Source organism: Mandrillus leucophaeus, unplaced genomic scaffold, assembly GCF_000951045.1.
Source record: "Mandrillus leucophaeus isolate KB7577 unplaced genomic scaffold, Mleu.le_1.0 Scaffold172, whole genome shotgun sequence".
Taxonomy (NCBI): Eukaryota; Metazoa; Chordata; class Mammalia; order Primates; family Cercopithecidae; genus Mandrillus; species Mandrillus leucophaeus.
In genome coordinates this window covers 4,986,602-5,000,813 of record NW_012101721.1, presented here as the reverse complement: position 1 = coordinate 5,000,813, position 14,212 = coordinate 4,986,602, and the positions used below count along the sequence as shown (strand labels likewise).

General features: G+C 40.1%; 1 protein-coding gene across 7 annotated transcripts in view; it reads left to right on the top strand.

Annotated features, from left to right (window-relative positions):
- CADM1 (cell adhesion molecule 1) overlaps positions 1-14,212 on the top strand; it is a 340,206-nt gene that overhangs the window by 310,289 nt on the left and 15,705 nt on the right. For 2 of the 7 annotated variants that reach the window (XM_011977052.1, XM_011977050.1), the window contains 2 exons: positions 818-850; positions 8,311-8,364. The exons of 3 other annotated variants lie outside the window; for them this stretch is intronic. In XM_011977052.1, the coding sequence (XP_011832442.1) occupies positions 818-850; positions 8,311-8,364 (87 nt within the window). The remainder of the gene's footprint in view (positions 1-817; positions 851-8,310; positions 8,365-14,212) is intronic. 2 more of the 7 variants (XM_011977051.1, XM_011977056.1) reach the window with 1 other exon arrangement.

Sequence of the window (14,212 nt, the reverse complement as noted above, 5' to 3'; positions counted from 1 at the left end):
TGGCTGGATACTTAAATTTTTGGAATGTCATATGATTAGAAGTGGCATTTGGCAGATTGTGTGAACTTGGATGTTTTCATGAAAGGCTTCTGCTCTTGGATTTTAACATTAAGAGCTTTAGAGTGAAGAATGGTTGTGTGTGTGTGTGTGTGTGTGTAGAAATTAATCTGTGAAAACCTTGAACATGTTCATTGCCATGGCCTCCCGGTTAATTGAACTTTTCGGCTAAACTGTGCTGCAATAATACACTGGATGGAAAACTTAAACCTGTCTATTCATCTACAGGCATCTGAGCATAAGCAGTAAGAGGAACCTAAAAGTGTGATTGATTCAATGATGCCTAACTGGCAGTCAAGAAGCCCAAGTGCCCGGGTGGGTTGGGTTAAAACAAAGGCAATGTTTGAATGTTATGAATCCATTGTTTAACCAGCCTTTCAACTGAGCTTTTCTGTCGCAGTCCTGAGCCTTGATGCGTTAAGAGCCATCTACCAGCCACTGAGTTTGCACTGGTGTTTCTCATCACTTTGCATGTCCACCTGACTATTGACTAGCAAATATATGTGTCCTGGCAAGACCCCCAGAACCAAAGAATTTACTGTTTTCCTCACTGGCTCGCAGCTTTGAGCTCAAGGCATGTCTTAAAACAGTGCAACTCACTTCAAATGCTTTTTGCTTTTCATTTATTATTGCTTGTCACGCGATGTTCTTTGAAAGCTTGCTCATATATTATCTGTTCCATTTTTTTCCATTTTCCCTTTTTTTGCATGCCGTTCCTCCTGTTTCTTCCCTTCCTCCAATCCTCTGTTCCCGTCTGTAGACACAACGGCGACGACAGAACCAGCAGTTCACGGTTGGTATCACATTACTGTTTATCTACTTTCTCAGCGCTGCTGAGAGGCAAGGCAAGCCTGGGAAAAAGAGAAATGTAGTCTTCAAGGGAAATCATGTTTCAAGTAGACTGACCTCATAAATATACTATAATTTTTTAAGGTTTGAAAAGATGTTGAGTCTTGTCATTTCTGTTGTGAGTTCAGTAGCCAATGGATGCAATCTGAGATGAGACCTTCTCCCCACTGGGTGGCTGGAATTTGTAGGAGTTTCAGTTGCACAGAGTCCTCCTTACTTACAAAACTCCACCAAACCTTGAAATACATGGGGCTTCAAACAAACAAGTATTTTCAGGAAAACAGTAACATCTGAATTAAAGGCTCAGTTGCTGTGCTTATATTATATATAGGCCATAGTCCCAAGTAAACCTTGAAGGGGAGTCATTTGTGTCACTTAGTAAAGTTGAGATGGAAGGGTAGACCAGGGAGGAAGATTCCTGTTTAAAATCGTGAGCTTATGATGAGGAAGGTCATTGCTCTTCTTTAGAAAGGTCGTGACTTTAATTATGTCACTAATCATATTTACCCCAGTACCCCTCACTGGTTCACTCCTAATCTCTATGCTTTCATATAACTTTATTCTCACATTTGGCAGAAAACTCCTCCAAACCAAGAATGATACCATATGTCGATTTTATCAGCACTAAATGGGACTTTAAATAAGTTAGTGGTGTGTGTGTGGCTTGCAGGTAAAATAGTAATATGTTTTTAACCACAGAGTGATAAAAACTGAGTGAGTAAAGCTCAGGAGGGGCATCAGGAAATATGATCTCTTTTTCCCCATCTCACCAATGACTTACTGGATTGGAATAAGTCCATTAACTTTTCTATCTCTCTCCAATCAGAAAATGAGAATCATGTTTCATCTGTATATTACTTTATTACTTAGCTCAAATCTAACCCTGACAAGATTGTGCTTAGAAAAGATATGTTAGTTTAAAACTGGGCTGAATTTTAATAATTGAATCCAAGGGAATTCTTTGGTAAAGGGCCTACTTTAATCGCTTTGCCTGTTGTTGTACGGGGTGGAAATCTATCATTTAAATGACAAGAGGTGATCAGCCAACCCTGCCATGTTAATTCAACTTTTAGAGAAACATTTCCTGGCACACACTGACTCACTTAGAGTCCTGCATTTGATAACTCACCAGTTGGAAAATCTCTAAGCTCTGTAGGAGCTGTCCTTGAAGGTCAGGCCTTGATGCTTGGCAGGTCACCCCATCTTTTGACTTTCCTATGACGAATTCTGAGAAAGAAAAACAAGCGTAGGTGCTGAGCAATATATCCCTCCTCACCCCTATTCCTATTTCTTTCTGCCCTTTCTGGTCGTTGGCGCAAAGGGACAAGTTCATAAAATAACTTAAAGGGGCCAGGTACGCTGACAGTCATGAGAAATCAATTAGGTATAAAACTTCCACTTTCTAAGGTAATGCCCCATAGTGCTTGCTACATCGCAGGCATTGCACTCCATTAAGCTCAGTTATTTGTAGGTTTCATCATTAATTGAGCACCTCCTGACTTTTATCGATTATTCTCAAAGGGTTATTTTAATGTAGTTAGAGAGATTTTATTCTATTCTTTTTAAGATACTTTAAGTTTTGAGCTTACTATAATTAACTACAAGATAAAATGCAAGCTCGTCCAACCCACAGCCCATGGGCCACATGCAGTCCAGGACGGCTTTGAATGCGGCCCAACACAAATTCATAAACTTTCTTAAAACAGTATGAGATTTTTTTGTGATTTTTTTTTTTTTTTAGTTCATCAGCTATCATTGTTAGTGTATTTAATGTGTGGCCCAAGACAATTCTTCTTCCAATGTGGTCCAGGGAAGCCGAAAGACTGGACACCCCTGATGTAATGTAACCATATGATTCCTAAATTCTATGAGATCCTTGAAGAAATATTGATCATTTGTCTCCGGAAGCTCCAGAATTCTATTTTCTAGGTCCCTTCAATAAAATTCATGTTCTTACGTGACTCTAGTGGATGTAGGTCTCAGAGTTGCATAGGCTATTCGAAGTAGGAAATTTGTCCCCTTATCTGAAAAATAAGAAGTTAACTTACAGGCTGATCCTGATTTTAGAGTACTAGTTTTAATGAGGTCTTTCCCTGGAGAGAGAGAAAGGGAAGGTGATCTCTTTTTGTGGCGTAAGGAAGAGACACTTGGAATGGGACTATAATTACAGCATTTCTGTGGCAGGTAATAGAGATGTTTGTGTACTGTGAGAAGCAACTGCCTTCCTATTCGTTTGGGGACAATGTTCAAGTTAGTGATACCTCAGTAAGATGTTATTGACTAGCAGTGCATGAAGAATATACCTAGAGCCAAGGGATTTATTGTATTTTATATATATACTTTGAATTTGACTTCTTAACGGCAGAGGGATAGAAAAGTGATAGATAATCTAGGCTGATCCCTGTATAGGTACTTATAAATACATTCTTTACCTTGTCCAAAATCCTTGTGGCATCTTGACAAAGGGCTCCAGCCACTATTTTAAACAGCATACTCTTTAACCCACAGCAAGGAAGCTGTAATGAAAGCCAGATAGTATCTAAAATTTTGCTTGATGTGGGGGAAGAACTTCCAGGTCAGTTGTCAGGATAGAAAAGGTAATAGAAAATAGTGGAAATTACAGAGCAGCATCTGAGATTTCCAAAGAGATGAGGATACAGAACTGATTTTATTCTAGTGAATTGTAGCTGAAAATACAACTTCTTCATTACAGCAACCATTTGACTTAGATTCATTTGAGAATAATCTTGAGATGTTTGTTATGGTGATCTGGGCCTAGAAATGTTGAATGGTTTGATAACTTAGCAACTTAAATGACAAGACATTAGGTCAATCAGCTATGGCCATCTTATTTGGTCTTTAAAGTTTTCATACTGGATTTCCTTCTATATTTCTGTGTTTTTATCATAAAAAGGAAAAGAAAACATAATTTTTAAAGCTTTCCCTTTGAAGACTCATTAAAATATTTTATTCAAGCTTGTGTTGCTAGAGTATGTATGAAGTTTATACCAATTGTTGATGTATGTTGACCATTTGTTCTTACCAATATCTGACTGGAATAAGCATGTATTGGAAGGTTAGAAGTGCATGGGCATGATTCAAAATCAAGTGGATTTTCTCCAAAAAGAAAACCAAACGACAATTAGCCACAATGTGCTTTTAAGGATTTAATTGATAGTAAAGATAAACGTGAGTGTTAAGAATGGGATTTTTAGACTAGGCTGACACAAGGGATCTTCTTTGAATAAGGATCTTGAGCATTTGTGTTTTTGGAGCTCATCCTTAAGGCCTGGACAGGAAGAATCCTGTGTTATGTGTGCATGTTGAGCAATGCGAAAACCACTCTGCCAAATCCTGATACCACATGGTCTGAGAAATGCATGAGTGATTTAACGCACGGATGGTGTAGTCATTATGTTATTGATGTGTGGGTGCGTGTGATGGTTTTTGTTTGTTCATATGTGGGCGCTTTTGTGTCTTGTGCCTTGTTCCTTCTGCCCTGTGTGTCCCCTCTCCCTTTCCCCACCCTCCTCCCCCACGTGAGGGGTCGGGTGACAGCATGCCCATGGTCTGGAATAGTGCTTGTGCTTTTGCGGCACTGCAGTCAGCTGGCTTCCTCTGGGTTTGAGGTGTCTCTCTCTCTCTCTCTCTCTCTCTCTCTCTCTCTCTGCCCCTTCTCTCCCCCTTCTCTCCCCTCTCCATTTTATTATTTTCAAGTCTACCTGTCCTCTTGCTTTTTCACCTCTTAATACAGTAGAGGCTGATGATCTCATGAATTTTCATATCCCCAATGAGTTTTTAAATCGTTCTTAATTCAGTATATAATTGTGGTAAGACGCAAACTGGAAACCCCTCTGAAGAATAATTTTTCATTTTCAGTTTTGGTTTTAGAATGTTTGGCCTATGCTAGCTACATGCTCAGACCCTACGAGCCCTGCCCTTAGGAGACTGCCCCCGTAGCTCTTCCTTTTCCCGACTCATTTATAAATAATGCAAACCATGGTCAAATTCTAAAAGCACATAAAATTTTCCTATTATACTTTATATTCAGTTGTGGGGAAGTTCTTAAGCCCATTTTAAAGAAACATAGCCAGCAGTGCGCATTACTACAACCGCTATGTCCACCATCTGTGTATGTGCCTCTATGTACATCTCTCTGTATGAGCACATAACAATGGCATTCAAAGGCTGTCATTCAGTCACGGGACTCTGCAGACATTGTATGTTCTACACAAGAGCAAAGCTCAAGAGGTTTACGAATGGCTGCAGGACCTGAAGATTGTGTTTCAGCCTTGATATGCAGTTTGGAAACAATGTGCTACTGTCTAACGGCGTGAACCAAATTTCTGCTAATGGGAAGAAGGGAAAACTCTCCACAAAAGCTGACAAAGCAGGAAGAACAGGATGACTGAGTTTTTAGATTAAAACTACCGGGGGCGTCTGAACTCATGGCTGGTGGTGGAAGTAACAGTTTCCATAATATGGCCAAGTGATCAGATGTATGCTGCTTAGGTAAGAGAGAGACCATCGCCTACTTTGTTTTTCATAATGGGAATGGTACTAGGGCCAGTGGGCTGTTTTCGTTTTCTGGAGGTTTTATTCGATCATTCGATTTTAAAATTTTCTGGAGAAAAATGATACCCTGAAAACCTGAGCCCATAAGCATTTAAATTGTATTTGACCTTGAATTGATTTAAGTATCTCTAGAATTTCTTATTGTTTCTAATTTTTTGAGGTTTTCCTTACCCTGGTTTAAAATTGCCACATCTCTTTTCGAAGCCAGCAGTTACTGTTGCAAAGGAAGAATCACAACTGCAAAAGCATTACCTGAGAGGGCTAAGGGTATGTTATAGCACATTGTAGCGCCATAAAAAAGTGACATACACGTCAATGCAGAAGAGATGGCTATCATGCATATATTAAATTACCATGTTTGCATCCTTAGGACTTTATTAATTGCTCAAAAATAATCCCATATGGACAAAAAGTAAACTTTCACTTGTTTAACAAAGTTTAAAGACATATGTTGAATACATTTTAATTAACAGTGACTAGAAAGGGGCTTTAATGGATGATATGAAAGTTTCAAGAGAATACACAAGAAGTAATTTCCTACTTATTGTTAAAGAGTGGAGTCTCCTTTTGAAGAATGTTCTCTGCTTCATAAAATACGTCTTTGTCTTTTTCTTTGAGAAAATGAAGTGTATAATTTTTAGCATGAAAGAAAAATACCTAAGCCAAATCAGTTTTAGGAGATAAATTTTACGTGTCCCCACTTGTACACCCAGTGCTTCAGTAAACTCTTCTTAATTATATTTATTCAGAAATTATCCAGCTATGGCAGAGTATTGTAGATTCATACAATATAATGGTGCTACAAAAACAAATTTAATGCCACTAGGCTAAATGGCTTCCTGCTTTAGAACATAATCCAAGCAGTAGATTCCAGATAACGTGATTTATTTTAAAGTTTATGCCATTAAAAATGACAGTTTCTGCTCTAATGAGGTGTATATCAACTGTCTGTTGCTTTTAATGGAAACCTTTGCATATCAATGATATTTCATAAACATATTTGTCTTTTTGTTTTTATTAATTAGCTTTCTAATGCCCTCCCCAAGGAAGTAAGCCTTCAGCAGTAAAGCTGCCTACTTGAAACATCCTTGTTTAATGGGGTTCAGTGGGCACCAAGCACGTATGTAGGACACTTTGATATTTGTTGGGCCAGGTAGAAGTGAGAGATTAGCCTTCTGAGAACTGCAAATTTATAATTAACTACAAAGAAGTACTTTATGTTGCCCATTTATAACAGTTATTTAAATAATTGTATTCATTGGTCTTTATACAATGTACAAGCCAATTAGAAATAGGGATACTATCAACCAATCAGATTTCAGAACAAATGGATAGCATCCCTACTCAGTTGCCTCTCTAATTGATTGCATTGCTCACTGCTTTCCCTTTAGTTGCCTAAATCTATAGTCTGGGAATACCTGTGGGCTCAAAATATTCCCATTTTTACTCAGCACCTGCCATTGAGTATTAGCACCCAAGGGTCATGATGGAAGTTCTTCTTCCTCAAGGGCTGATGGTGTGACAGCCTCCTTTTAAGAATCGACCTGGCTATCAATGTTCGTTTGGCTTCTTTATAAAGCAACTTACAGAATGCAGGCTTCAGTGATCATTTGCACATGACTGTTTTGGTTCATTTGAGCCTTTAAAAATACTGATCAGTTTGACATTACTTGTTTCGAAAGCATTTGTTTTGGTTGCTTTTATGCTCTGATTGGGCCTTATTCCCGAATCATTAATTCAACAAATACTCACTGAGAATACACTTTGTGGGGTGGCTGTAGCAAAAGGGAAGGATGCAAAAATAAACACAACCTGCTTCTCCAAAGACCTTGCAGTTTATTAGGTCCACAGACATCTTTAAATAAGGGACAGATTTGACTAGAGAAGTATGAGCAAACTGCTGTGCAACTTAGAGGACCTAGGCAGTCAGTCACACCGGAGTTTGAGCAGAACAGCAAAGAACAAGTAAAGCCGTCTTGAATGCCTAACATTCTGTGTTATTAAATAAACTTCATTAAAGGATCAGCTCACAAATAAAGCAAAAGGAAATGGAAACCATCTCCTATCTGAGCCTCCCATTGTTTATCTACTTCCTTCTTCACCCCTTTTAATTCAAATCAAAGCTAGCTGAGAAGTATCTCAGCTGGCCATCATTGGAATTGACTCGGATACAGGCATTTCAAGCCCCCATTTGATTGCCTCCTGACCTAACTGCTTTTTCAGCTTTGAGGGTTTTATTTTTCAGGAATACCATTGATTTATGAAATTCTCTTTTTTAAAAAAATCATTTTGCAAATCAGATTTTCTGATGAAGGCATAACCTGCAATCCGCAGTTAGCAGATGCTGTACCATTTTGAAATATGTGATCCAAGATCATCATAAATTGGTAATGAACTGTGTTTGTCAGTATTGGCAGCGGATTTCAATTTACAGTAAAATGCGAAATAAAACGTACATACATCAGTATGTAACATCTAAATACGTTTGTATTTAAGAGATATCAGAACATCAACAGCTAATAATCAGGCTTTATTGATTTTCATTTTCTTTTTGCATGCTGTTATGAATGAGTGATTTTAAGCATTCACCTTCATGTTTCATGTCCTTTGAACAGTGGAGACTGAGGAATCTTTCTGCCTCGATTGTTTTAATAACAAAATTACATAATTGAAGAAATGTACTTATGGATTAATACATTCACGCTATCAAAAACATAGATAGCAAGAGATTTGGCTCATGTTTTTAAAGAAATTCATCCTCAGTTCTTAAGTGTTTTGTTTATGTCCCTCGAGGAATGAAAAGAAAAACGATTTGTTTTTACTTGTAAGGCCTTACTCAGTTGCCCAATTCCGCAGAAGAACTGGACAGTGAGGACCTCTCAGGTAAGGGCTAGTCATTAGGTAAGGCACTGCAGTGTCCAACCTGTGGGTGCTCTATCCACTTCTACAAAATGGCCATTTGGTTTGCTGAGCAATCAATGTGGATTTTGAGACTAACAAAAAAACAAATTTTTATCAATACTGTCTTCCTCCCTGGTCACCCACCCACCTGTTTTCTTTGTGGTAGCGATATTTATATTTCAGAATGGGAACAATTAATGCAAGAGAGGACAAGTTACCTTTGGGATTGTACTAAAGCCACTCTGTTCAGTGGCTTCAAATAACGTTTATGTCCTAGATATATAATGTGTGGGGAGAAATTTTGTTGCATTACAAAGCAATTTAAGGATGTTGGATTATGTGACAAGATCTTTTTTTTAAAAAAACAAGCAACTCATTGACTGCCTGCTTCTGTGGAGGGGACTAGAATAGCCATGTTGTAGTTATCTTCAAAGTCAGGGGTGGGGGGAAGGGCAGGGGGGAGCGGGCAGCAATTGTTTGGTCACACACCACGATGTAAACTAATTATCCACCTCAGACCTCTTTCACAGCACACTGAGCTCTTGCAAAAGTAGGTTTCATGCTTCATTCCAGGATTTAGGTGTTACTAATCCAGAATAAGAAGCATATCCTACAACGGAGGGAGGGAGGGAGGAGATTTAAAGTGGTCAGAGCTAAACAATTATGTGAGCCTCCATGATGTTGTAGGACTTAACTGCCAATCAGCTATAGCTTAAACCTTTCCATCCGTCACTTAATAAGTTAGTAAGCAAGCCCCTTCTTGTTATTGCAGTGGAGAAATTAAGTCATAGGACCGTAGACACTTACTCAAGCCTATTGGAAAGAAAGATTCCTAAGGCGCTTTTACTGAAGTTCCCTTTAATAGTTGGCTGGTGAGGTGCAGTCCTTAACTATAAGTCTGACCCCAGTGAGAGAATAAGATAGTACTACTCAGTTTTTCAAAGTGCCATAGATTTATTGCCAACTACGTGCTTCTAACAAACCTCAGGAATATCTTCACTTTGCTGTTATGTAGCCTGTAGTTTGAGTTTAGCTGTTGGATTTATTTTTCTACAGACTGGAAGCTCCAGGAGGTCATGCTGGTTTTGTTCACTGCTATACGCCTGTCATATACTAAGTACCCAGTTGACACTTATTGGGTGAATGAATGAATTTCCAAATTCTAATGTATAGATAAATAAATAGACAGCTGGCCCATCAAGAGAGTGTTTCACTTTTGCCACTTCTTTGTGGTGTAGTTGGAGAAGCTGCAAAAACATTTGCCTAGTGTTCTTTTAAAATAAGGGTGGATAAGTCCTTCTCACTGCTTAAAATGTGATGCTGGAAGTAAGCAATTTCTGCTTGCATTTCTGGTGATAGACAGCCTCAGTTCTGATTGACTGTAAAGAAAACAACTCTCTTAGAGTAGCCCTGGCAATTGGATCTTCTCAAAGATCCTAAGAAAGCTGTAGGGTGTGTTGGCCCTGATTCCTCTTTGGCACAATAGCCAGACAGGGATCACTCAGATATGCAAAAGTCATTTTTCTCCTCTTTAGGAAAATGTGACTGAATCAGCCATCCACCCCTTCCACCAGCACCATCAATTAGGAATACTCTAGGCCTCAGCACTGCGCCATGTCAGATGGGTCCCTGCTGCAGTTCTATCAATCACCCAAGTCAGGAGCAATAAACCAACAACTGTTTGTGTTCATAATAATTCGGTTAAATTAATAATTATGTTATCCCCTCCCCCACTCCCTCCAGGAACGCTGCAGTCATATATTGCTCGGGAGCCGTAAGTCATGTAGAACACTGATGAACTATCAGGCTGGGCCGGGCTGCCTTTGCATCTGGTTTGATGAACTAATCAAAAACTGATTAGCACCTTTGTTCAAAGGGGATGCTGATTAATCAATTACTATTGATTGTGAGCTTGGCTTCACTCAGCAGCCAAGAGACATCTGAAGGGAAAAAAAACAACCAATAAAAATTGAGCAGCTGTCATAGTGTTTAAATTTATTAAAACAAAATACATTATTTTTATGAAGCTGTCTTGAAATGGGTCACTGAAGGGGAGCATATTGATTGAGAAAGGATGAACTTCTCAAATTTCTGTAGCCTAGAGACTGAATTCAATTATAATACAAGACAAACAGGTTAACACCCGTCTTAAACAGTCCATCAATAAATTAGAGTAGGTGTTGCACATTTAATGCTAAACTGTGGTAATGAATAATATCATCATCCATTCCCTGCTGCATCGGGGTAGAAATTTCATCCTTTCTATATTATGGATAAATGTTATGTACTCAATTTCCGTTCAAATAATGATGGTCTCTCTTCCTTTTGTCCCCTTTGCCCCGACCTCCCCCACATACCAGTGCTACCTTCGTTAATGACAATTTCATAAGCAACATATGGTGCTCCATTCTCACCCAGCAAAGCAAGTTGCCCAGCTGAGCCTCCTCTTTAATCTGCATAAAGAAATTATGCTCGTGTGTAGTTCAGTGATTTAATTATTGGCAGGCCTGGGGAGCTTATCCTGTTCTACTTTGAACCCTTTCATTTACTTTTTGGGTGTTAACTTTATTGATGATGGATCCATAAGAGTTTTGAATTGTTTTATCAATTACATCTGCTGTTTCCTGGTGACAGCTGGTGGTGATTGCCACCCATGTGGAATGGAATAGCTTTAAGCATATTTATCCTTCTATTTTATTTTAAAACTTTTTCAAAATGTCTCCAACTGCCTCTCTCCCTTCCGCAGTGGAGGGGCCTTGGGGAACTGTTTAGCGGAGTGAGGTGGTAAATATACAGTGTGCCAGAAAATGGCCTTCCAGCACAGTTCAGGAAGTCCATCAGTCTTCTGCTTTGGAAGCAAAGGCACCGACAAGAAATTCCAGAGCTGTCATGATTCCTCAAAACATGTTTTCAGCTCTTGCCCTACAAACAAGAAAGTGATCTGGAAAACTCCTGCAACATCTCCCTCACGATCCAAAAAAAAAAAGCATGGGCCTCAGAGGGCAATTCTAAATGGCTTTGCTAACCCTCATCAGGTGTTAGTAGGAATCTAGTTGAACCAACTGCATTCCCCTAAATGGATTATACAAGAAACATGACTTCAAAATATAGCCTACATTTAGCTGGGCACGGTGACTCACACCTGTAATCCCAGCACTTTGGGAGGCTGAGGCGGGTGGATCACTTGAGGTCAGGAGTTCAGCCTGGCCAACCTGACGAAACCCCAGCTCTACTAAAAACACAAAAATTAGCCAGGTACGGTGGCATGCACCTGTAGTCCCAGCTACTTGGGGGTGAGGGTGTTGACTCGGGAGAATTGCTTGAACAAGGAGGCGGAGGTTGCAGTAAGCCGAGATGAGGTCACTGCACTCCAGCCTGGGCAACAGAAAGAGACTCCATCTCAAAAACAAACAACAACAACAACAAAATCTAGATTTCGATAATAGGAGCACTTAAAGGTCTTTTGATTTAGATTATCAGTCCTGGGGGTGGGGATATATGGCCTTCCAGTTACTAGGAGTGTCTTAAGTCCTGGCTAAACTTGCTTGAAATGTGTGTGAGAAACTGTCAGTAGCTGTACCATTTAGGGGGAACTCTTTCCTAACCCCCACATAAAGAGTGGCCCAGATTTGGCAAACAGGCTATTTTATTCCCTTGGTAGAGTAATGACAACAGTCATGATAATAAAATACTAAAAACCAGATGGGCTATATAGATATATTTAAGTTATGGCCCATAAATCTAAAGTGTGGCATGATACGGCTTGTATCTGTATCATACTTTGTAACTTAGAAAGCTCTTTCGCACACTTTACTTCGTTTGATCTTTATTCATTCAACAAAATTATTTGAGCTCCGTGCACTGGGCTCTGGGCTGGGCACCAGGGATGCAGCAGTGAACAAGACCAACAGGAGCTGGAGCTGCCATGGCTTCCAGGAGCCAGGGCCCCTGCTCTCCTCCGGTGACACGCTACTAAGGGAGACAGACTCAAAACACAAGTTAATCTTGGACAGTGACAAATGCTGTGAAACAATAAAACCAGATAAAGTGGAAGTGAGGGCTGGGCTGGAAGAAGGTGGAGGCCAGTTTAGAAAAGTTCGCCAGGGAAGACCGTTGGGACAGGAAGACCCAGATAGATGAGAATGAGGCAGTTATAGAAGATTTTCATGAAAATCTCATGAGACTGTTGAGGAAGGGCTCTTAGTCTCCATTTATAAATGAGGAAACTGGGGCCCAAACGGTTAAACGGTTTGCTTAGGAGATGGTGAGAAGTGAAGCATGGGTCTTCCTGGCTCTGGAGGAAATAGAGGAGTTTGGTTTGCAGGGGCCGCCCTTCCCCCTATGAAATCCACAGCTTGCTGTGTGCTGGGGCCTTTGGTAATCCTCTTGACCCTTTTGAATTCAGTGTGCGCATCCGGGAAATGAGGGAAAAGTCAGGCTCTCTACAGCCCATCAGGCATAGAGCAATGTGCTGACTAACCTGGGAAGATTTTTTTTCCCAGCATCAAATCAAGCTCTTTCTCCTTAAAGAAGACCTAAACTCTGCTCTGGTACCTCAGTGCTATTGTCCCACTGATTCCCCTAAATTATGGGATCACTTAGGGTGACCCTAAGTGCCATGGGAAAGTGATGGCTGGAAAAGGTTAAACCATGTCAATTCCCTTTTAAAATTCAGTTTCATACAAGGCAGTAGACTGAAGAAATCACATTGGGTCCACGCCAGCTCACCCGCGACTTCCCCACGATGTGTTTGAACTGCATCCTGCTGCTGATCTTCCCCATAATCCAACATGCTCCTGTTTCCACCATGGGAAGGGAGGAGACCATCCAATGGGAACTTTTCCTCCAAAGTTAAAAAGTTGGCAGGCCACGGTGCAAAGTGCGAATTCTAGTTCTACAGGTTGGACACTGCTTTGGGGTGACTTCACCATATTCATTAATCCATCCTCCTCACACCCCCAAATGCCTGAGGTCCACTGAAGCATCTTTCTCCAGAGAGAGATTCTAGTGGGAAATGTATGTTTGGAAATACTTGACAATTGTCCTCTTTATCAGGCGTATATTCCTTTAAGGGAAACTCTGGTGTCATCCTCAGTGCCTTCCTGTTGCTTAAAGTGGAAAAGACGATCACATTTCTAAATCTGTGCTATCATGAGATGAACAGAGTGGACTCAAGCATGACTTTTGGTGTCTCTGGTGATGCTAAATGCCTTAGGAGAAATCTTGCATCCTGTTGGATCAAGTCATTTCCCCTCACGGTTAAATTAACTAAATCAAGGAATTTGAGAGGGGAAAAAAATCAACAAGAAAAAACCCAAAACACTTGTTTTCATATTTAGCTGACAATAGTATTTAATATCCTGATACTCAAATGGTACACCTGAATCGCAACTTGAATCAGACGGCCTTCAGCTGCCAGGCCCACAGCCTTGACCTTCATAAAGGACAGCTAGGCCATTAGTTACACAGTTTGTCAATTCTGTATAAATGAAAAGAAAGAACTTAGTGACTTCAACTCAGTAAGTGTTTATTTGGCATCTTACCACGTGTGGGTAATGCTGAGTATGCAGTACCACGCTTACCCCTAACCAGCTGGTAATAATTTGCCTTGGGTCAATGATAAGAACTAGAAAAGCCCTCCTTAGGCTCTAATACAGGAGATTTGAATTTGGCAAATACTGAGTCCCTTTGATATGCCAAGCCCTGAGCCAGACAGGCACTTCCATTTTCAGGAAAACAGTGGCCACTCAAAGTGACCCTGTGAAGTACGTAATTGTACTCAATGGCTCAGAGTGCCTCATTGACCTGCCTGAAGTCACAGAGAAAAGTA